Below are 23,954 nucleotides of genomic sequence, written 5' to 3'. Positions count from 1 at the left end.
CAAACCAGAAGCATTTCTGGACAATCATGGCAGCTGGCAACGGGGTAGGGTGAAAAGGCAGCCATAAAATCACCTCTCGTGTTGTGTCACAGGCAGTAGGGCAGGTGGGAGTGAGAAGACACCTCTGTGGGTGACAGGTAGATGGCTCAGAATGGCCCTGGGAAGAATGGGGGGACACTACGGCTTTCTGATGAATCCCTGTTAGAACCGGAGCCTCCACATCCAAGTGGCTTCTCATTACACAGCAAGAGTTTTGTGATGTTCAGGAAGACTGAATTTCTGCCTGTTGTCCCTGCTCACATTTCCCAGGGACAGGAGCTTTGGGCAAGGCTTAGCAGGGACCTGGGGCCTTTGACAGGCCATTGCCTCAGTTGGCTGCAGCGGTCATTCTTCCAGAGAATGGGAAGGGAATGTGTCCCGGAGTCCTGACCAATGGCAGAAAATGGCGTCTCACCAGCTAAAAGCCGGGCATAGCCTATGCTTGACAAGGGCATGGTCTGAGCCAGACAGTCCCTCACTGGCCTGTCTCTGCCACATGCCAGCTACATGTCTCTGGGAGTCACTCACCTCTCTTGGCACGGGCATCTGCATCTGCGAAATGGTCACAAGGCTGCCATGAAAGTCCTCCTGTCCCCTTCAGGGATTGTCATTGAGCTGCAAAGAACTTGCAAGCCACAGCCAGGCTCTTCCTGGGCATCCCTTGGCTGTGACCGAGCACAGCAGGGGTACTAGGACCTGGCTGTTTGCGTCCATGCAGGACTCCGCTAGTGGGCAGTGTTTGCTGTGCAGCTCCCTGTAAGGTTGGCTGAGATCTTGTCACATCTCCACTGGGATCTGAGGCTCTCCCTGCCCAATCACTTCATCTCCTTCTATCTCTCACAGACATTGCCTTCAATAAACCTGTTGCACCCCTAACTCCATCTCGGTTTCCACTTCCTGGAGGACCCGACTGGCCCAGATGACCAGGCTATCATGGGGCTTCAGGGAGGTTGGAATGAGATAATTTAATGTAATGATGTAATATGTAATAATGTAAATGAGAGTGCCAGGCCAGGATGCACAACTCCCGGGGTCACCGTGCACAGGAACTGAGCACAGCACTGCCCAGAGTTGCACCTCGCACCTGCCAGACACCTTGTGGGGCTCAGGTGATGTGAGCTGAGTTGGATTCTCTAAATCAAAGTACAGCCTTTCTTCTGTATCAGAGACTAAAATTCCCCAAATCCAAGGAGCCCATGAGCAAAGGCATGTTTGTCTCCAGGAACAACTGGCCCTGTCTGGAGGCCTTCCTATCCTCCACCATGTGGGGTCCTGCTTTACTGAGAGCCTAGCCTGTGTGCAGACACATCTGGTAGCTTCCCGGTGTCCAGAAGCCTGTTATGGTGATGGCTAGCCTCAGAACCCAAGCCCAGGAGCTCTTGAGGAAAGATGTGCTCAGTGCCAACCAGTGGTGGCCACCAGTCGCTCTCCACACAGGAGCCTTGTCTCCTCCTATCCCACAGTGAGAGAACCCAGTGCTCCCAAGCCAGAGACCTTGGGCCATGGCCTGTTGGTACAGGTGGTCATTTGCAAACAGGGCCACAAGCCAAGGTGTGGTGCAGTAGGGGGTGTATTTCTCAACTCAGTCTTGGGAGACCTGGACTCTGCCTTGGTTCTGCATATCCTTAGGAGAGGCATCATTAGCCCAGCCTGACCTTGGTGTATTTATCCATAGAATGGGCATAATGACTTCTTTGTTCCTGGGCTGTGAAAGGCCTGGTCAAGCAGCTGCTGGGCCAAGGCTGGACTGCTGGGTGGCTGGGCCCATGTGGCCACATGCCTCAAGTTTCCGTAAGCCCACAGGAGAGGGAAAGAAAGAGCAAAGGATAATCTGAACTTTTCAGGCTCTAGGAACTGAATAGTTGGTAGTTGTACCATTTATCAGAATGGGGAAGTACAGGACAGAGGGGGAAAAATCTGGAGTCGGGGTTGGGGCATTGTAGGGCTTGGGGGTGGCCCCGACTCACCAAGCTTCCCTCCACATCTTCTAGTGCTAGAGCTTGTCCTCGCTAGGGAGAAGAGGCTCTGTGTCCCAGAGTGGTCTGCAGCTGACTCCTCCCCCTTGCTTCAGGGGTGGGACATGACCCAGACCTGGCCAATGAGAGGACCTCATTCCCTTAGCCATCCTGGTTGGTTTCTTGATGTGCATGTGGCCCATGCCAGCTGACCAGAGTCCTCCCTAGGTCTTTGGGGGAACGAAGTACCCTCTTTCTATGGGATCACAAGAAAGAAATAACTTTGTAGAAATAACTTTGGAAATTCTTGTGGTTGTCTTGGCTGCCATAAGGACTCAGCCTTCCTGAGAAAGGAGGCAAACAACACAAGAAAGCAGAACCAAGGATGGGAGGGTGGACACCTAATGATACTATTTGGATCCCTGGATCCAGCTGTACCTGAGGCAAGACATACCTTTGGACTTCTTGGTTGTGCAAGTCAATACATTATTATTTTTTTCATTCTACAAATAATGCTTGAGCACTTAGTAAATGCCCAGTGTAGCACTGGTCATTTGAAAACAATGAAAACTATGTGAATGAAACAGGCATAGTTGAGCTCTTCAGGAGTTTACAGGTTGATCAAGAGAGTGTTTCCTCCCACTATGAATTGGGGTTTGTCAACTGGATCTTTGCAAGGGATGTGAACAACACAGCAGATGGTGTCTGTGAGAGCAGTTTTATGGAAAATGCAGAGACTATCTACACGTTTGGATTGTGTCTATTTATCCTTAGCAGAAACTGAGGGCACAGCATTAAGTTGTGGGTTGGTAGAAACGGCTCTGTGTGAACGTGCAGACAGGCAGTACTGGTGTGGAACCTTCTGGCGCTCTGAATTGAAATGGGGGAAATAGGGCTTGCAGAATCTGTGAATGGCCAGCTTGTCCCCTGAGCACCCGCTTCTGAATGATAATTATCCTAGCTGTACTCTCGACAAGAGCAACTGGGGAGATAATTTTTCAATGTTTAGCTTTTTAAAGATAACATCAGCACATTAACAAACACTTGGAAAACAGAGAAGAATGTCCCTTACAGTCCCACAACCCTAATACAACCATTGTTGAAAATGTTATTTGGGGACCATCATGGCAGAGTCTTTGGTGTTGGCTGATAAGCCCATGTGATGTGTTCATTATGCCATTCATGGCTTGCCCTGGGCCTTGGCCGAGGTGGTAAAGAGCAACTTGGAAGCCAGAGGAACCAGGTTGGGAGCCCGTCTTATTTGTTGAAGAGCTGTGTGATCCTAGGCTAGTTATTTAGACTCTCTGAGCCTTAGTGTATTCATCTATAAAATGGGAATTCTAATGGTACTTATGTCATCAGTGTGTTATGAGACCAAAATGAGTTGGAACTGAATGAGTATCAGTCCTCTCCCTCCACCCCCCCCACCTCACCCCCACCACCCCCACCCCGGCTTAGCCCCTGCACAAACATGGCCACACACACCCTGGTTGTGGCTGTACTCCATGACCTGAATATCTCAACAAGAGAATGTGGATGGCCCAACTCTGGGCCCAATCCTGGGTATTGGCATCACCCCAGAGGTCACATGTCTCAGTGTGGGGGTGAGGGTGGACAGGTATGTGCTCTTCCTCTGCACACCTTAGGACAGGTCTGGGGTCCATGCAAGTGTCGTGGGTACGGATCTCTTGTTTCCATCTGGGTTCTCTCTGCCCCATGGGCTCCTGTGCAGACGAGTCCCCTGATATCCCGTGTGGACATCAAACCCCACTGATGGATTTCCAGGACACCTTGCTGAGTGGGCTCACAACCCCACCCTTGTTCCCAGAGGACTCCCCATGGTGTCTGGCTTACTGCATCCTGCTCTGTGCTTGGCCACATGTGTCCTCCCCTACTGTCTGCAGGGGATTCAATGGATGCTGGAAGAAGCCATCTGCACAAACCACGGTGGGGACATAACCATCTGGGAAGGTTAGGGCTCCCCAAATCATACCGCATGACCAGTTCAGGCAGGCACATCCCGCCCCCAGGCACACCCAGCCACTCTTTCTCCCCCTTCCTGGGCTGGGATGTGTGGGGGAGACCTGACTCTCTGAGATGTGAGAAGGATGTACTGTGGTTCACATTCACAGTCCTGGAGCCAAGCTGCAAGGGGTGGGGGTGGGGGGCTCATCTTGCCTGGAGAGGGGACCTGCTTGCCAGAGATCACAGTGAGTAGAGGGGCAGAGCCAGGCCTCAAACCCAGGTGTCTTGACTCTGTCTGAGCTGAGTGCTCATCTTTGGGGAGGAGTTGACAGAGGATGGGAGGGTTTGTCTGCTGGAATGTGGGGTTCAGACCCTCTGTCTCAGGCCGTCCCATACTCCTGAGACCTTCCCTGCCTGGCCCTCTCCCCCATGGATCTGTCTTATCACCCTGGTGATGCTGGTGTGAGTACCAGCAAAGAGGGTGGGGTGCCCACCATGCCCTAGGTCTAGTGAGTTGGATGGTGGTCCCCAAAAGGCATGCCCACCCGGAACCTCAGAATGTAACCAGATTTGGAATAAGAGTCTTTGTGAAGGTTACTAAGTTAAGGATCTCAAGACGAGATCATCCTGAATCCAGACGGGCCCTAAACCCGATGACAAGTGTCCTTATAAGGGACAGGAAGGGAGAAGACACAGCCCAGGGGAGAAGGCCATGTGAGACGGGGGCCGAGACTGGAGCCATGCCACCACAAACCAAGGAGGCCGAGGGCTTCCGCAAGCCACCAGAAGCTAGGGAAGAGGCATGGAACAATTCTCCTTCAGAGCCTCCAGAAGGAACCAACCCTACAGACAGCCCGATTTGCTGCTGACCTCCCAAGCCATGAGAGAACAAATTCTGTTGTTTAGAGCCACCCCGTGTGTGGCGAATTGTTAGAGCAGCCCTTGGAGATCAATACCCTTGGGGTGCTCACTTAGGGGTAGGGGCATCCCTCCTGAGTGGGCTTGGCCGCGTGCAGAGCCTGGGGCCTCAGATCCTCATCAGAAACGTGGGAACCAGCCTGCTTACACCCTGCCTGCCTTTCTCTCAAGAAAAGGTAGCAGAATATGCGCAAGAGAGACAGAGGAAGGCTAGGTGAAGGCAGTAAAGACAGATCTCAGTAGCCACTACAAAAGGAGAAAGAGCCGCGGGTATAACTGAGCTCAACTCCTCTGGGTGGAGGTGACTGTGTGTTTAAAGGGGGAGGCATGGGGAGGGCCAGCAAGCAGGGCTGGGGCAGTCAGGGAAGTGCAAAATGGCCAAAAGCAGGTGGTTGTTGCTAACTGGGGCTCACTGAAATAGGCTCCTATCCTCCCCCAGAAACTGGGAGAGGGGGCCCTACCCTCAGACATTGGCAGGAGCAAAGGGCACATTTCTAAGGCAGGCCTTCAGCTTTCCTGGGCAGGAGCTTAAGGGAGGCTGGGCTGTGCAGGACTAGGGCCTTGAGCTGTCAGAAATCATGCCAGAGTGTGCTCAAGTCTCTCGGGGGGGGGGGGGGGGGGTGGTCTGCAGCCCTTACAGGCCAGGGTTGGGGCCTAGTCGAGAAGCGGGTCAGAGGAGCTGGAGTTTAGGCAAAGAGAGAGTCTCTGTCAAGGAGACGGAGGCAGACATGAGCAGTGCCCTCGTGGAGTTCGGTCCTAGTGGGGAAGACAGAGAGCAGGGCTCACGGGGAGGGATAAGGAGGAAAAGACCAGAGCAGGGGGTACACGGGGGAAGGACTCCTCAGTAGACAGGAGGAGGGAAAGGGTCCAGGTGGTCCCTGCAGGGGGTGGAGGGAAGACAAGCGTCCGAGGCTGGGGGAGCAGCGTACTTGGTGGGTGAGGGTTGGCACCATAAGAGTCAGGGTGCCAGGAATGTGGAATTAGGGAAGGGGGGCAGGGGGTGAGGTGGGCCCAGAGAAAAATGGGGCCGACAACAGGAAGCAGGAGGAGTTGTACTAATGTTTGGGGCCCCAGACTGGGGTCAGTTGGGGTTTTGGGGTAAGGTGGGATACAACATTGTTAAAAGCTCTCCAGGCGATTCTAAAATGAAGCCCTGCCTGACACCTCCCTGCGTTAGCCTAAGGGTTGAAGCGCTGTGAGCAGCCGGGAGGGACAAGATTAGATCTCTTTTATTTAAAGGATTCCTGGGCAGATGCCGCAGGGAGAGCCTTGTTGAAGGTTCTAGCGATAACCCTGGTGAAGAGAGGGAGCTTGTTCCAGAGCAGTGGGTGTGGGAGGGGCGAGGATTCCAGAAATATTTAGGGGAGAGCTGGCTGCATTTGGTGACAGATGGGATGTATCCATGAAGGTGAGGTGACACCAGATTTCTGTGTGGACAGCTGGCTGCACGGTCACTGAGATGGGGAATAACAATGGAGGATAAGGAGTGACTGTTTGAGGCTGTTTGTCTTGCCCGATGATTCCCGAGAGGCCCCATGATTCCACTGGGCAACACAGAAATGGAACCAAGGGAAGAATCTAAACCGGAGATAAAGCTGGGGCCGCTAGCGTGCGGGCAGCAGTTCTAAGGATGTATGGTCTGCAGCAGAACCCGGGGAGGGGGTGCCCTTGGTGTGAGGGCTGGGCTGAGTCTCCACAGAGGGAGGGCAGGTGGGAGACACAGCAGGGAGAGTTTCGAGGAGGAGAGAGTGGACCCCAGCACCCCATGGTGTCAAGAGGCCACGTAAGACAAGGTTGAAAGGCACCCGGATCTTGCAGGGGGACAAGGATCGGGGGTTGGGTTGCTCTGGCTCTCCTCCAGTCCGTACCTCCCAGCACCTAGGTGGTAGGGTACAAGGTGGCTTTGGGGGCTCAGAGGGACAGATCCCCAGCAGGATGCAAATATTCCACTGACTTTAAAATGCACCTGAAAGTTTAGGTTCCTTTTCTTTCCTGCCTTAGTAAGAGGGACTGCAGATGCTTCCCCCATCTTCCCAGAGGGCATCCCCATCAATTACTGCAACGTTTTGTTTATGTTTAGCAAAAGTGTATACAAGTGTACCCCGGGCAAAGTGCATACATCCTACCTATACAGCCCATGCGTTTTCACAAACTGAATGCACCCATGGGGCCGCCAGGAGGAGTTAAACCCAGTATCACCACCAGGGCCAAAGTTTCTCCCATGCCCCCTCCAGGCCCTGTGAGCCGTGGGTGGCCATGATTCGTATTTCCCACAGTTTAGATGAGTTTTCTAGTGCTCTTTAAAAATGTTTTTTCATTGATCTTGTTTTTACCGTATTTTTTGTTTTAAGTAAACAGGCCATACATTGATTGACAAGTTCAAAAAACCAGTGAGGGGCACCTGGGTGGCTCAATCAGTTAAGCATCAGACTCTTGACTTCGGCTCAGGTCATGATCTCATGGTTTGTGAGTTCAAGCCCCACATCAGGCTCCGTGCTGACAGTGTAGAGTCTGCTTGGACTTCTGTCTCTCCCTCCCTCTGTGCCTCTCCCCCAGTCGTGCTGTCTCTCTCTCTCTGTCTGTCTCAGAATAAATAAAAACCTAAAAAAAAAAAAAAAACCCAAAGTGATAGAAAAGAGGGTGCACATTGAGAAGTCTTGCTTCCCTCCCTGTCTCTTTCCATTCTGCCTCCCATGTGGGTCAGGGGTTGGCAAATTTTTCTGTAAAGGGTCAAGTAATAAATATTTTAGGCTTGCAGGCCCTGCGGTCTCTGTGGCAGTTACTCAATACTGCAGAGAGCAAGGCAGCCATGGAATCATCCAGCATGTGCTCGTCTGTGTCTGGCTGATGTCACTCCTCACTGTGCTTCTGAGATTCCTCCTCTTCCTGGTGTGCATTCCTCTGTATGAGAACACGACTTTATTTATCCAACCTATCGTTGACAGGCGCCTGGGTCGCCCCAGTCCGCGGCTCTGTTTGGAGCAGCTCAGCCTCCAGCAGGCTGGCCAGTGCCTGCTGATAGACACACGCTCAGGCTTCCCCTTGGGCGCCATCCCGGGAGTGGGGTTGCCAGATCAGAGGTGCGCAGTGTGCCTTAAGGATTTGGGATTTCAGGGAAAGGAACAAGGAGGAGGAGGAGGAGGCCGGGCCCGGGGGCAGCCTTCCAGAGGCTGGAGCAGAGTTGAGGGATGTGGACCCAGTGGGGAACTGGCTGTGAAGTCGGTCAGGTAGGACCCTTACCCTACCGTCCCCATCAACAAATCTGGGGAAGACTCTGTTCCAAAGCTCTCTCAGTCCTGACTTTCAATAGCATCAACCAGGGAGTTTTCAAAAATCCCAGTGTGCTGTCTCCATTCTAGGAATTCTGATTCACTTGGTCTGGGGTGAAGCCAGGCACGAGCTTTTAAAGGCTCTCTGGGAGATTTTTCTGGAAGCTGAGGCAGAACACGAAGAGGTCTTGATAGTGGCAGGTCCTTGATATCACAATGGATTCCCAAGCATCTACCTACCAGTGGAGACCACCCACCCACGGGCACGCATGTCAGGCAGGGCTCTCAAAGGTGGACTTGGGCAAACAAAGGTGACAAGGACCTCACTGGAAGGGTGTGAGGCAGCTCTCAGAACTTGGGGCCAGGCTGAGGGAGGACCCAGGAAGGACAGCCTCTGCCTAGAGGTCCCACAGGGACTGGCTCCTTTTGTAGCCCACGCAGCTGCCCGCCCTGGCTCTGACTGCAGTGCTCCAGAAGCCCGCTGAAGCCTTTCTGGCTGAGCAGGGCACTGGCCCGGCCATGCTTGGGGTCTGCACAGTTGTGCTCAAGGGAGAAAGGATGTTGGGGTGCCGAGCAGCCACAGTCACAGAGCCCCATGGGCTCTGGCAGGATGGGAGTGGGGTGAAGAATGTTCTGAAAGGGACTAAACAGGGCATGATGGATACCCCCAGGTTAACGATGGTCAGTGATTCTCCATCATTAACCTTTTCTACCTTCTCTCCGGTGGTCCAGATTCTGCAGCTAGCCCTTAGAGCCCCAGGAACATGGAACCCAAGTGAGCTCTCTGCTACCCTGGGTCCCGCGGAACAGAGACTGACCCAGGGATGTCCTTGTCCACTTCCCTAAAACCTCCGGCTCTTCTCACTAATAGTGTGATCCTTACCAGCCAGTGTGGACACTGTCCCCTCTTGCTGTGGCCACAGTTGGCATTTTCTTATTGGGAGTGACAGCCCCTCAGTGAGCTGGCTTTGAAGTCATTCAGGGTAGGGCGTGTTTCCTGGAATGCCCTGGGCTTTCCAGAATGAGGAGGAGACAGTTAGGCCCCCTGGGAGCCCAGGTTTCCCTCCAACCTCTGGGTTCTCTGGGAGGAGGGTCAGGCAGGTGGGCCTGAGGGGGACTGCCACTGAGCAACTTCCCCTGCCCTCCCCTGGCTGTCTGGGCTGCTCCATCACTCCCCTCCCCCTCCCTCTGGGCTCAGGTGCTGGGAGCAATCTTGGAATCCATGGAAACCACAGAGAAAGCTGGAAATCAGAAGGGAGGAGGGGGCTGAGCTCTGTCTTGCAAATCCTGGGGAGGGGGAGGAGGACTCCCTTTCCTGATGAGTAAATGCCTAAAACACTGTTTCTCTTTCACTGGCAGCCATTGCACCAGAGGACTGGCCACCGGTTTCACTCAAGGTCTGCAAAACAAGGGCGGGAGGATTCTCTCTTTGGGAGGAGTTTGCAGGCCCTGGGTTGGGGGGCAAGGGTCAGGATAGGGAGAGAGGAGGGGGGAAACGGGGGTTGGGGGACTGAGGATCAGGTAGCCATTGGTGCGGTGGAGGTGGGGGTAAAGTTCAGGGGTCAGTGGTGGTGAAGTGTTGAGGGTAGGGAATCTGGGGTGGAGGTGGAAACTGGGAGATGGCATTAGGAGGGAGGAGGTGGAGATTGGCAGGAGGGTGGGGTGGGGAGTCATGGTGGGGGACAGGGGTGGCACATGGGGTGTGGGCTCTCATGAGCCAGAGTAGTCCCCCCACCCAACAGCCCCAACTACCCAACTGAAGTAGGGAAGCTTTCGAGGGATTCCAGTTTAGAAAGTCCCCATCTCTGCTGTTTTTCAGTTAGGCCCCATTTACTCGTGTCCCATATCATGCCTCTGTATAAGCGAGAGAAGCTATGTTCCCGCTTCAGGGTGGAAAGCAAGAAAATTAATCATTCTCTGAGTTTTATCCTAGGCCCCAAACACCTGTTAACACCTAAGAAGAGCCAGATCCCAAACATGTGCCAGGACATCATGGAACCTCGGCTGACACCAGCATCAATACACCTGCCTTCAGTGCTTTACGGAGTAACGTCGCTTGTTCACCTGACACTCGCCTTTGACCAGACCCTACCCCGGATTCCTGGAGGAACACGTACCCTAGACCTTCCTCTGACATAAACCTCCAGCCCCAAGCAACGATGAGACTCTTTTTTCCTCTCCTCTCCAAGTCTCTCAAGATGCACCGTGTCGCTTACGCTCTTCAATAAATTCTGTTTTCACTTTCTCTGGCTTGTGTTTGATATCTACCCTGCGTCAAGCCAAGGACGCTCTTGGCTGGTCCTGTGGGAGCCTCCCCTGGGTTCTCGGACCCAGCCGGCCAGCATCACAACTATTCTCTGGGCACTGCCCTGGAACGCTCTGCATTTGAGCCTCGTAAATGATAACCAGGCCTTTTCCGTCAACACACAAACCAACCTGCCTCCTTTTCCTGGTAGAGTCTGACTGTGATTTCAGAGCCAGGAGTGGGGTGTGGGGAGGGAAGCACAGTGGTGGGGATGGGCTAGAGTGGGGGGTGCCGGTGCTAGCTGGGAGCCTCCAACAGATTCTGGATTAAAACAAGCTCCTCAGTTTGCAAGGGACCCCTACAGGTTGCGGTGCCTCCTTGAGATAGACATTTTCTTCCTTTTAAAAAATTTTTTTTAAAAATGTTTTTATTTATTTTTGAGACAGAGAGAGAGCATGAGCAGGGGAGGGGCAGAGAGAGAGGGAGACACAGAACCCAAAGCAGGCTCCAGGCTCTGAGCCGTCAGCACAGAGCCTGACGCGGGGCTCGAACCCAAGGAGTGTGACATCATGACCTGAGCTGAAGTCGGACGCCCAACCGACTGAGCCACTCAGGTGCCCCAGAGATAGGCATTTTCTTTTTTAAAGTAGTTTTATTTATTTTTGACAACACGAACGCATGATTATGTTCTCCTTTTTAGGAAATTAGACCACCAAATAAAGTTGCATTCCCTTTCGATTTCTCTCGCAGCACCCTCCCCCACTCCCTGAAGACAACCTTTGGTTTTTATCTTCCTCCAGACCTTGTAAGTGCTTTTACAACATAAACGTGTGCCCACAGAGAATTCATACAACAGTCCATTGTTTTATGGGTTTGTAAACATTAACGGCATAACAAGGTATGCTCTGTGCCTTCGCTTTTCACTCCACAAAGTGCTGTTGAGATTTCTCCACGTGGATACCTGTAGATCTAGAACATTCCCTCTAACTGCTCTCACAGCACGCGAGCTGGAGAGAGTTATGAACTCAGATTGCTTTCAATTTTTCGCTATCACAGGTAATCCTGCAGTGAGGGCTCTGGCTTCTATCTCCTCCCGCTCATGTGGAGGGGGAGCCTTAGGGTAGATCATGAGAGTTGCAATTATGGGTCAGAAAGCTTCATTTTAATTTTTTTGGTTTTAATAGATATTTCTAAAGTGCTCTCCAAAGTGGCCATTTCAATTTATTTCTCCACAGCCTCTTAACATTTGTCTCAGCAAGCTTTACCTCATGGCAGTCTTGGAGGGGAGTGATGGGCTAGCGGGCTCTCGGGCCAGCAGGCTGGGGCCCCCTGTGGGTGCCACAGGTGCCTTGGCCAGGCCAGTGAACTTTCTTGACTAGGCCGTGGGAAGGGCAGGAATGGGCCTCCCAGGGAAGCGGGACTTGAGCGAGACTTGGGCATGAAGGGCCCTCACTGCGGGGAAGGAAGGGGATAAGTGTGTGGGTGCTGGAGGCCGATGAACTCAGGATCGATGACCAGTGCCTACGCCTCATCCCTGGAGGGGCAGCCGGCAGGGCCCCCCTCAGCCCAGCCAGTCAGGATCTCTGAGGGGTGGCCTGAATGTTACCCGCCTCCGCAACCCCACCCCCCAAAACCACACAGAAGGAGCTTGGAGCTTGTCCAAGTCCCCAGAGGATGTGAACCCGGAAGAAAGGGCCCATAATTTTCACATAGCCAGTGTCCCCTAGTGACAGAAGTGACAAAGTCTGCCCGTGGTGCCAGATCCAAAGCTAAAACTGGTTTTCTGTGCGGCCGGTTCTGCAGACCAGAGTTTGGGGAACAGCCACAAAGATTTCAGGAGCTCTTCTCAAGCCCGGTTTGGGCCTCTTTGTCCCTCGAACAGAGGTGGTGCCTGACGCAAGTTTTCAGTCCCTTCCCCTCCCAGAGTTCTGTGAAGAAAGGCCCGGCTGCCGTCCCCCGACCGGCACTGGTGCTGAGGCTCTGGCAGCCCACCCGGGAGGGAGGAGGCCGGGAGACCCCCCGGTGCTTGGCGGACTGCTTGGTCCTACAGGTGAGTTCATGGTCTGGGAACTGAGACAAGACGCCTCTTCGGGGAAGCCGCACGGACGGAAGCTCCTGCCTCTGCTGTTTCTACTGCGAGATGATTTCCAGTAAATTCTCCCTCAAGCCCTAAATATTGATCTCTCAGATCTGGAAATAAAATTGTGATTTTCCCAAAGCCTGTTTGAATGGAATGTTCAGAAAAAAAAAAAAAAATGGGGAGGGGAGCGAGACCCTGGCTGGCTCATCAGACTACTGGTGAACTTGACATCTGATGCAGAGACCATGCTACTGTCTGGACTGAGCACAGCAGTGGCACCTTCTGGAGTGTCTATTAATCTCTGTCAAAGAGGCTCAGAATATAATGGCCAGTGCTCAGAGGTGAAGGAGGGCGCTCAGCTTGGACAGTCCCAACCTTAGACTTGGGCAGGTGTCTCTGCAGCAGGACCTTTGTCTTCATATGCTTGGCACCCACGAAGTTTGAGTCTGTCTGACCAAGGCTAACCTAGGGGTGAACTCCCTGCTGACTGTCACTTCTCAGGCACGCATCCAGGCCACCCGGTACAATCCCATGTTGTGGGCGCCCCATGCCAGCCTTGCTCTGGGATGTGACAGCGCAGGCCAAGCCCCCAGGCCAGGCTCACTGATTGGTTTTTGGTGCCCACATTGTTCCATCGACAGAATCATTTCGATTTAATTGGCTCCAGCCCCATCTCTATTCCATGGACCTGCCAGTCTCCTTGAAAATCTGTTCCAGGTGTCCCCAGGGGTCCCCAGAAGGATTCTTACAGAAGCTCACAGCGTTCTCCCACTTCCTGTGCTTCAAGCCTGCTGCCCACTTCTCTACACTACCACTGCCCAGCCGCCTGCAGAAAAGCAGCTTTGGGAAATGGTGCCTTTTGGGGCCCCCACGGTAGTGCAACCACAGAGTGCTGGGGCAGAATCGGCGTCCCCACAACCTTCTCCAAGCCGAAGCTAGGCTGTGCTCCAGGCAGGGGTGAGATGAACGTCACACTTTCTCCTCAGGGCCCACCGCAGTGTTGCTTGGACCTGCATCCCCCAGAGCTCCTTGTGAAAACAGCCCCTACCGCATCTGTCCGCGGCCCCGGCTGTAGGGAGAGCCCCAGGATCTCCTCCCTCTGCCCTGTGTCTGTTCTGATAAACTGGTACAACAGGTCACTCCACGTAATGGTTCAAAACAGTCATTTGTATAGCTCAGGATTCCAGGGGTCAGCTCAACTGGTCTCTGCTGGACTCATTCGTGCATCGGCACGCAGCCGTCGGGTTGGCTGGAGGCTGATAATCTAGGCCAACCTAGCCTGTATGTCTGCTGTATGCAGGCTGTCCAACAGGCATCTTATGCTCCAGCAGAGTAGCTAGTGCGTCTTTACAAGGTGGCAGGGCATCCAAGAGCTGCGAGAGGGTGAGCCCCAGTAGGCGAGCACCTTCGAAGGCCTCTGCTTTTGCTAACGTCCTATTATCCAAGATAAGTCAAGTGGCCACCCCGGATTCAAGGGCTGGTGAAATAGACCCCACTTCCAGGTGGGAGGGGCCACAGCATCACTAAGCAGGGGGGTGGACGCAGCAAGAATTTGAGGCCAATTTTGCAATCTGTTATACGTCCTTAGCCCCTCTCACAAACACGCAAATCTGTGCCTCCTAGCGGAGCCCTGCAGACTGAAGCTCCAGGCTGGGTCAGAGGTCCGGGGTGCAGCCAGGAACACCCTCCCTGCAGTTTTCCCCATTCACTCAGTTTCCCTGCAAGATGCTCTTCCATATCGCTGGGTTTGGCTGGACTGCCAGTCCACATACAGGGAGCCCAGGGCTGGTTCGAGGTGGCCAGGCAGCCCCAGCACTCAGCCAGCCGGTCCTCCCGAAGGGAGTGAGCCCTGGCCACCTGGCCTTGGGGTTATGGATTCACTTATTTGTGTAAAAGTGTTCTGTAGGTGGACAGGGCTGAGAGTGACCTCACAGGGCATGGGATAAGGGTCCTAGTCCTTTCCTGATGCTTCTACTTGTTGCCTGACCATTGAAATAAGGATAGTGGCCATCATGAGCCAGGGGCTGTGCTGTGTTTCATAGGACCACCCTTTCTCATCTCCTCCATAATCCTCCAGGCTGAGACCCATCACCCCCACTTGACCAACAAGGAAGCTGAGGCTCAGAGAGGTCGAGTAACTTTCCTAATGCCACACGGTGAGTAAACGGCAAAGCTAGGAACTGGACCTGGTATTGTACATTCCTAACCACCGTGTGTACATGTTCTCTAATAAGAAGGATCATAATAACGCAAGCAACTACTGCCACATTTGTATAAACTGTCTCCCAAGTCCTCATCTGACCCCTGGAATTGCCCCATACGGAGGCAAAGGCATCTTGGGTCCAATTCCAAATGGAAAGAGTGAGGACCAGAGAAGGAAGTCAGAGGACCGAGCTTCTGACTCTGAAGGCCACGCGCTTCTTTCCACACGACGTGATTTCTAATGGGCCACTTTGCATGTGGGGATCTTTGTTTGTCAGTGAGACGGAGGCAGGGCTTCCAGGAAAGATCTTTAGAGCCGAAGAGGTGAAGATTGTACACCTTCCCATGTAATCTGAAAATAAAAACCATGGAACAAGAAATTCACACTTGTGTTGTGTCACAGACTCTGAGTCTAAAGTTCTCTCTTGTCAAGCTAAAGAGCGGGATGCAGGATTAAAGCGAGAGATGACTAATGTCCCGGAAAAGGCAAGCGCCCCGAATAAGGGTCCTTGCTCCATATTTATTAAGATCAGAAGGCTTACAAACGTAATGGGTATGCACAAAGAGACAATCGGTGAACATTAACTCATGGGCATGAGGGAAAAGGGGGTTTGAAGATATACGGTGTTGGGGTTTGGGTCAATATAAAACAAAATCCTGGCGCCGGGCAGATGGGCAGATGGTTGTTAATGGCAGACAGGAGGCGCCGCGTCTGTTTATCTTAGCTAGCCTAGGGGATAAGGCAGATAGGGCGAATAACCTCAGGGTCATCAAGGCACCTTCTCCTTTGTTAATCAGCTCCGCTCTGGGCAGCATCACCCACAGCAGCAGAGGTCTATAGTCCTATTTACCAGCTTACCTAATTTGGTCCTTCCTTCCTGTGAAAGCAGCTTTCTGCTATAGTACTAAATTGGGGGGCGTTTTCGCCCTGAATTGCCTAATCTTGCTTTGGCATATTACCTTTGTGGCATATTCTGGGGACTTTGCCCCCCCCCCCCCACTTCATTCTGGGGGTCTTATCTTGTTCACTCAAGCTTGGGTGAGAACACCCTATGGCTTTGTAATTCTTTATGCCTTGTTAACCCATTGGTGTAAGCCCAGGGAATTTCTAAGCTTATTCCCCACAGCGCTGAAATGGAAATAATTGCATTCTAGGCTTTTGGCTCACAATACTCAGGACTAGTCTGTCCAAGTTGTGGACTTCTCAAGGTTTCATTGAAGAGGAGTTGCTAGTCCTCAAGCTGAGCCATCACTGTACGTCATAAGGCTTTGTGTATACATAGCAGGATCTAACCCCCGCCTGTTTGGTGAATGGGCCTCGGTGAGATGCTAGGTAGCCAATACTCCCCTTCTGCTCCCTGCCCTGAAGCCGAAAGGGATGAGATAGCCAGAGTGGGCACAAGGCTTGGACTTTATAATGGGCTGAACTGCCCGTCAAGGGCTTTGGCCATGGGGGGCAGGGAAGCCAGGATACTGTGTCAGTCCAAGTTTATGTCCAAGGGCAGAGGTAGTGGCAAGGGTCCTGGGCAGCAGCATGTGGTGTGGCCTGGTCTGGCTACCAACTGCTCAGCTCCTGCCTGTTTTCTGAGCCTTCCTCTCCTTCAAATGTGCTGCCTGACATCCTTCCATCCCTCTTCTGCTTGAGATAGACAGACTCAGGGCTGTTTGCTACAAAGAATCCTAATGAGCATGGGGGCTCTGAATGGGGAGAGACTGAAGGCAGGCAGGCAGCCGGGGAGCCTTGGCAGTCACATGGGGGTCTGGTGACAAAGGCCCTCAGGAAGGAAGAGGCATGGGAGGGACAAGGCACTGAAGAGGAAGGGGTGATAGGCATGAGGTCAGGAAAAGGCAGAGCCACAGGTGACCCCAGCCTTAACAGTGGCATGGATAGGTTAATGGCCGCTGGGGACACAGTCTGGGGGTGATTTCATGAAGGGCCAAACGTGCCCTCCTTAAAATGCCATGCCGACCAGAATATGGGAGAGGGCCATTGTGAATGTCAGCAGAACAAGTTCAGTACTTGGAGCTGGACAGCTGGAGAGCCGTCCCCCGCCAGGGAGATTTCTCTGCAGGACACAGGCCACCTAAAGCAAATCCCCTTGCTCTGGGACCCCACACTCCTACTTTTGAAATTAGGACTCTCATTCATTTTTATCAAGATCTTGAAAGCGGTAATAAGGTTACACCAATGAAGAGCCCAGCACAACACGGGAAATGTAATAAAGGTGAAAGCAATAAAAGGTGCAGAGACCAGCCACTCTGCGCGGATGCAACTCACAAGAAATAAAAGTCATTATCACCTGCGCAACCTGGCCGGCCCACTCCGCGCGTAGGGAAGAAAACCATTCCAGAACTTTATTTCCTATATTGAATGTCGATAATTGGATGTATTTATAAGTCTCTCTGGAAGAAAACAGCTTGTGATTTCAAGATGAGAAAACAGTCTTCCAAACAGTGAAAAACAATATATTCCCCATTTTCACACACACACAAAGAGCTTGTTTCCGTCGATGTTTTTAAGGTGCTGTTGGAATGATTTGCCTTTCCGAAGCCACCATTCCATTTCTCATCTTGAATTGCCTCGTAGACCCTGGCAAAGCACTCAGCAGGGACCACTTCATCTGACGTGGTGACGGGCTTCCTAGGGAGGGCCCCTCAGCCGCTGCCGCCTCTTTTCTGCAGGAAGACGGATACGCAGGCAGGCAGGTGGGGAGGAAGGGCAGGCGGAGTGTGTCGTGATGTGGGGGCTCCTGTGGGGGGCTGGCGGATGGGGGTGATAGCCCTGGCGTGGGCCTGGAGGAAGGAGCTGGCCACGCGGGCCTCGGGGGGTGGGGTGGGTGGGAGGCCTGCGGCTGCTACCCCTGCTGACTTTGCAGAGGCTGAAGGCTGGGACCTGCCAGCGCGGTGATGGAGAGGCAGCCTCCCGGCATTTCATTTCCATCTTTCCTCCCTGGCGGAGAGGTCGGGTAGCAACGTGCCATTCCCGCCCCCTCTACTCCTTCTGTTCAGTCTATTTGGTGCTGGTTTTCTGAGCCCCGTCTTCCGTTCTCGGCAGAAGCGAAACGATCAAGGATACCCCAAATGACACCCCATGTCACATGCCACACCCTGAGGCTGGTGTTCCCATGTGGTTGGCACAGGGTCTCTTGCTGGCTTCTTTCTGGGTCCATCCTGTGACCCTCCTGAGCTCGAGCCCCACACATGAGCTTGGCCCCCCTGCTTTCCTGCCCAGAATCAGGAACCCCCCCACTGATTGCAGGAGGAAACAGCAGCCTTCCCGATGGTGGGCTGCTCTTCCTCCTCTGTCCTGGGACATCCAGGGCAGGGTCTGGGCCTTGACCCCTCATAGTGTGACCAGTCACAGAGTGGCACCACGGGGGACAGCTTGGTAGCCAGGGTCAGAGCCAGCGTCCAGGCCACCTCCAGCATGGTCCCACAGAGCCTTCCAGCAGACCAGTGTCCTCAGTATGCAGCCGAAGATGGACGGGGCCCATGTCCCAGCTCTGCCAGGGGACACCCCTTCAAGGCCCCAAGGGTGGCTCACGTGTCCATCTGGCTGGCCAACGCTGCTGGGGCTGCCATCGCCTGGCAGCCAACTGTCATCACTGTCTATGGGGCTGCAAGAACATGTGGCTAGGTTGAGAGGGGTGGGTGGAGCAGGGAAACCTGGAAGGACACAGTGTCTTAGGAAGCCACAGAAACTCCCAGGAGGAGCCTTCCTGGGACCAGGTTTCTGGTGAGTGTCTGGCTGGGGCAGGGCACTTCTGGAGAGTTATGATGCTCTGGCTGCTGAGATGGCCGAGCACAAACACCCCCCCCCCACACACACACACACCATAGGTCACAACTATGGGAGACTGTTTCAGCCAAGGGCCTGTGACCTCGGACATGACATCGCTTAAGGCCTGAGTGTGCTGCCTAGTGTTCTCCCTTGCTGATTTACACACTCCTGCTCCAACTCCCTAAAATCAATCTTTCTCCAATTGCCTCCTGGCTCCCAACAGCGTCCGGATCTGCCCTGCATGAGTAACTATGCAATCTTCTCCCACTCCCAGGGCTGCATCTCCTGGAGCCCCGGCTCCTGATGGGGAAGGGTGGGGGTGGGGACCAGCCCTGCCGGAGCTCAGATGGTGGGGGGGTGGAGGGGGGGTGGGGAATAGCCCTCCCAGAGCCTCTGATGGGGAGGGAGGGGTGAGTGGTGACGGGTAGTCCCCTAGGCCAGGCTCCTGTGACACTGGCAGGGGAGGCCTCGGTCCAGACGGTCCTGGGTGTACAGGAGTCACGGGCAGGGCCCTCCTATTACTGCCCACACACCAGGGAGCTTCACTGAGTTGATAGGTGCCCTCCCTCTATTATTGTGTGGATGTTTAGGATAATTGCTTCTTTTTCATATTAATAAACACTCTGAGCTGACAGTTGGCTTAATTTTGACATAGTTTACGTCAAAAGAAATGGTGGAGGGGTTGTAATTAGCTCAGGGGCAGGTGTTCCTTCTACAAAGGAACATGAAAAGCTCATTCTGCTCACCCTTTGTTAATTTTAACAAGTGTCTCTTTTTAGGGAACTGAGTTTCCTTGGCTGGAGGTGGAGGAACTGCTAAAGGAGGGGTTCAAGATTTCGAGGGCCCAGGGCCAGGTGGTAAGCTATAGAGCCTGGTACCTCTGCTCTTCTCCCTGGAAACTCACAAGGGGGCTGATAGACCCTCTCTGGGGGAGTCCTACCTGGGGGACAGAGAACCCTGAGAACTGCTATATATGTACTAGGAAGGGGGAGGGAGGATGGGGGCCCCCTCTTCTGTCAATTCTCGTCTTTCTTAACTGGGTCACGGAGGTGTGAAGAGCTGTTTGGAGGTGCCGCCTTCCTCCTCACGGCTTTGACCTCTTTGGCTGTGCCACAGGCTAATGATGCCTGGAGGTTTGCTTATGAAACCCTACAACAGCCCTGCAAGGTGGTACCATTAGATCTCACCTGACAGATGAGGCAACCGGGGGTGGTGATGGGATCCAAAGTGGCCATGCTGTGTCATCCACTCTGCTTATGGTCTGGCTTGGTTCTTCCCCCTCTTCTCTTCCCAGCTTTGTGGGAACACATAGTAGCTCTCTCTCCCTCTCCATCTCATAGCCTCTGGGGCCCCCCAGCCTGGCCACAGTGACCCACATCCTTGTCAAAGAAACAAGAGGTACCCCAAACCCAAGCCTTTCAACCAGAAGCTACTTCCAGCTTTGAGACAGTTGGGGGCTCGGGTCAGGATCCCCGTGGGCCTGTGCTGGGCTCTACTTCCTGACCTCACACATATGCACACCCTCATGTGGCCCAGGATCCCAGGGGCACCCCACCCCAGCCCTGGGCCCCTTTCCTTGACAGAGCCAGCATGGGTAACTAGTCAGGGGTGTGGCTGCATAAACTCGCCTCCTGCGTAAGCTCGAGTGAGTTACTTGCCTCTCCAGGCCTCAGTTTCCTCATCTGTTAAAAGGCATTAAGAACAGAGACTGCTGCGCAGAGCTCTTGTGAGGACTCAGTGAGCTAACTCTGCAAAGCATTGGGTTACAGTAAGTGCTCTGTACCTGTTGGCAGTAGTTGTTAGTATTACTGTTATTCCAGAACACCTGCAGCTTAGGTTGCTCCCTTAGAACATCTGCTTCCCATCTCCCTCCTTGGCACCCCTTCCTCCAACTCTTTGGGGGACCCTGCACCCAACAGCAGTGCCCAGCAGAGCAAAGGGAGATACCTTCTGGTAGATTCTCCCTCCTGAACTGTGCCCTCCTTGGGTCCACTTCTCCCCAGCCCTCCTCACTGGCTTCCCTGCCTCTGGGCCCTTCTCCATCCTGCAGTTGAGGGAGCTTGAAAAGGTCCTACCAGACCTAACTTCCCAGCCCCATCTCCAAGGCCCTACAGGATCTGACCCTTGCTTACCTCTGAGGTCTTACCTCTCACTCCCACATCCCCTCTCCTGGACACTGAACTTTTTGGTTACTCCAGTAGTCCTGGCCTCTGCTCAGGTCATTTCCCTTCTTAAGCTACAGTTATCACCTCTTCCCTGTCCCTAGATTGGGTCAAGGTCTCTCTCTCTCTCCCAGAGTGTCCTCCCCCGGTGGGCGCTGAGACGCCCGGTGGGGGGTTGAATCAAGGTATCCGTGGCCTGGGGACACTCCCTCCTACCCTGGAAAGACCCCTGCCCCCTACTCCGGCCCTGCCCCTCGAGTACAGCGGGTTGCCGGTGAGTAGATGGATCCTCCTCTCTTGTAGGCTCAGTTCCTCTGGGTCTCCAGGAGCTAGACGCTGGAGGGGGCGGGGCGTGGACAACCGGCCCCGCCCCGGCCCCGCCCCGGCCCCGCCTCCGGCCGTGGGACCTGGCCGGGCTCAGCTGATGCCTCACTTCACGTGACGCTGGTGCCGAGCGAACATGGCGGCGGCCACCGGGTGAGTGCTGCTCCTGTCCCTGGCAGTTGGCAGGCGGCGCGGAGAGGGGGCCTGGGTCTCCCGGTCAATAGCCCCCGCCGCCGGGCGGCGGCCCCGCTGGTTGAGTTGTGTGGCCGTGGACAGCGCGCTTCTTCGCGCGGGGGGGCTGGCTGCGCGCTCCGAGTCAGGGGCAGCCGAGCTCCCCTGCCCGCTGCAGGGTGGTCCTCGGGATCACCCTGGCGCTCAGACACACCCGCGCGCGTGGCGGCCCGGCTGTGTGACCGAGGCAGGGGCTCGCGTCTGCAGGCGCGTTCACTGCCACGACCCTCAGATGGGAAGGCGGCGTTGCCCCGGCGTCCGGGACGCAGTGGTCCCGGGAGGAGGCGGTGTTTGAAAAGGGCTTGGAATTCCGTCCCGAGAGGGCCACTTTCCCGCTTCCTTCGGGGCCCAAACGTCACCTCGGAGACGCTTTCCCTCAGCACTTATCTCACTTCTGCAGCCCTTATCACCTCCTGATAAACTATATAGTACATTTATTTTACTTGTTTCTCGTCTTCTCATTTGAAAGTAAGGTCAGCCTCTCGCTGGTTCACTCCTGGATCTCACTAATAAGTGCCTTGCATGCAGTAGGTGCTTCCTAAATTCTGCAGGAAAAAATGGGTGAGTGGTCCTGCTGGGAGGAAGCGTGGACAGATGGGTTCATTGCAGCGTTGGGAGGAGTGTACCAGAGGAGGGAACATCTGAACAAAGGGCGAGTGACAAAGGTTGAGAGTTAAGACTGCTGGGGACAGGGGAGAATGGGGTGCATCCTTGTGCTGGAGGGCGTGGTGTCCCAGTTGGCTTCTCCAGACTTTGTCCCGAGGGGCTGGAGCTATCCAAGTGTTTAATCTAATCATATGTGCTCTTTAGACGATTGCTACCCTGGACTGTGTGAGTTCAAGGGGAGGCCCAGTAATGGGTAGGGCAAATGGGCCCAGTGGTGCTGGGGGCTAGGAGAGGAAGTCATAGCTAGGGGGCACTGCCCCAAATGCCCTGCTAGGAACTGAGATCAGAGTGGGGACTGACTGCATTTCTCTTTTTGGAAGGCGGGGAGAATGGCAACAGAAAATGGCCCCCTCAAGTAGCCCCCAAGGTTGAGAGAGCTTGGGACATACAAATCAAACATTTATTGATCACTTGCTGTATTCTGGGGACAGTACTGGGCCGACCTTTAATGGATGACGTGTGTATCAGTCTCTGGGTGCCCCTCAGGCAGAGAACTGTGCATGCACAATCCCAGATGAGTGTTAAAAAACCCAGGGTCAGATCCTTGAACCCAGCCTATGACCCTGTCTGAAGGAGCAGAGTGAGCAAGTGTAGGCCAGTGTCCAGATGTGGGTCTGTTGTATTTATATCTGGGCTAGTTAGGTGGCCACAGCGAGTTCCAGGGGCTGCATTTGGGTTCAGAGCAAGCCAGAGGTACAGAGAAGGTACAGAGAAGCCAGACTCCTTGTTTGGATGGGCGTGAGCCTGGAGCTGGCCGAATCCTGGAAGGAGGGCTCTTACAGCAAAGCTGATCCTCTGGGCCTTGCGGGGGGGGGGGGGGGGGTTGGGCTGGATGGTGAGGGAGGTGACATAAAATGACAGGGTTCTTGGAGAGGTGCACCACTGGAAGTGCAGGGAGCTTCCGGAGCTTGACAGGGCCACCTTGGCAGGAGCCATCCCAGGCCGTGGTGTGGGACTATCCTGCCGGACACTTTGAATCTGAGGTCAAACCCTAGCAGCTTCTTTAAGGGGGGTAGGTTCTGAGTGTGTTTCCAGCAAAATTCTGCCCATCTGCACACACAGGACAGATCAGGGTGTCAGACGTAATGAGGCACTATGCCATCAAGTCACGGTCATGGGCTCCTCGGGGGGTCGAATTTGGTTGCCTGCAGGGTCCTCCAGAGCCTGGGCCAGGGGAGGCTGTGAGAGTCTCAGGGACTGGAGTGTGCTGCGTGTGATTTGGGGAGCACTTGGAAGCCCTAAACTAGCATCTCAGATTCAACTAGAAGACCAGGTGCAATAAAAAGCTCCCCTAGGGAGTGTTTCAGGGCTGACCCCACTCTGTCCTACCAGCTTGGGCAGGGACGTCATGTATGAGATGGAGGGTCCCATAGCCCCCAGAGGGTCTGCTCTGAAGCCCTCCCTCACAGCTCGACCTCTCATCCCATAGCACTTGGTGCCCCCTCTTTGAGCCATGCCTGAGCCTTCCGTGGTCAGAGATGAGACTTGGCTGCACCCAGAGCTGCCTACATCTCCTCCCTCACCTGGCTTTTTCCTTTCTCTTCTTGGCTGTGCCCACTCACCTGCTGGCCCTGGAGTGCCCTTGGCTTCCGATGTAACTATTCACATACGTGCAGGCCCAGCTTAGATGATGATTCCTCCTCCTAGAAACCTTTCCTGACTGCCCTCCCTCCTGACCTCTGATACAAGCTTCCTGCTCAGAACTCCAGAGATTCCCAGTTTTCTCCACTGGCAGGATGCTTTTCCGTGTCAGCACACCTGCCAGTTGTGGTTGAGATGTTGCTTCCCTTTATGACTCTTCTGGCATCCTTGGATCCCAGGGATCAGGTCATTTTGTACCTTCACGGCCATTTGGCCACCCTGTGATTGGTGCTGGGTGACGTGATGCCTAATGAATAAAAGGGGAACTTTAATCCAGTGTGCTGTCCTGCTTTGCAGGAGGCTCTCAGTGATTGAGGAAAGGAAATGTGGTGGGGGGGGGGGGAGACAGAATTCCAAGTAAGATGAAGAAATACCTTAAAAAATTTTTTTTAATGTTTATTCATTTTTGAAAGACAGAGAGAGAGCACAAGAAGGAGTGGGGCGGAGAGAGAGGGGGACACAGAATCCGAAGCGGG

The 23,954-nt window shown here is 54.0% G+C and overlaps 1 protein-coding gene and 1 long non-coding RNA gene across 2 annotated transcripts in view; both read left to right on the top strand.

Moving 5' to 3' along the window:
• Positions 1 to 4,086: 4,086 nt before the first annotated feature.
• LOC147573516 (uncharacterized) lies at positions 4,087 to 10,349 on the top strand. The gene is made up of 4 exons (XR_015244541.1): positions 4,087 to 4,204; positions 7,823 to 7,957; positions 9,506 to 9,543; positions 10,080 to 10,349. It is a non-coding gene; the product is annotated as an uncharacterized LOC147573516 (long non-coding RNA).
• Positions 10,350 to 20,992: 10,643 nt separating this feature from the next.
• The window catches only part of PEPD (peptidase D), a 111,013-nt gene continuing 108,051 nt past the window's right edge, over positions 20,993 to 23,954 (top strand). Inside the window, exon 1 of the mRNA XM_025914208.2 lies at positions 20,993 to 21,093. Within this exon, the coding sequence (XP_025769993.1) occupies positions 21,077 to 21,093 (17 nt within the window). The 5' untranslated portion in view covers positions 20,993 to 21,076. The remainder of the gene's footprint in view (positions 21,094 to 23,954) is intronic.

Source organism: Puma concolor, chromosome E2 (assembly GCF_028749965.1).
Source record: "Puma concolor isolate L17-30 chromosome E2, mPumCon1.1.hap2, whole genome shotgun sequence".
NCBI classification, from domain to species: Eukaryota; Metazoa; Chordata; class Mammalia; order Carnivora; family Felidae; genus Puma; species Puma concolor.
This window is presented reverse-complemented; position numbering and strand designations above follow the sequence as displayed.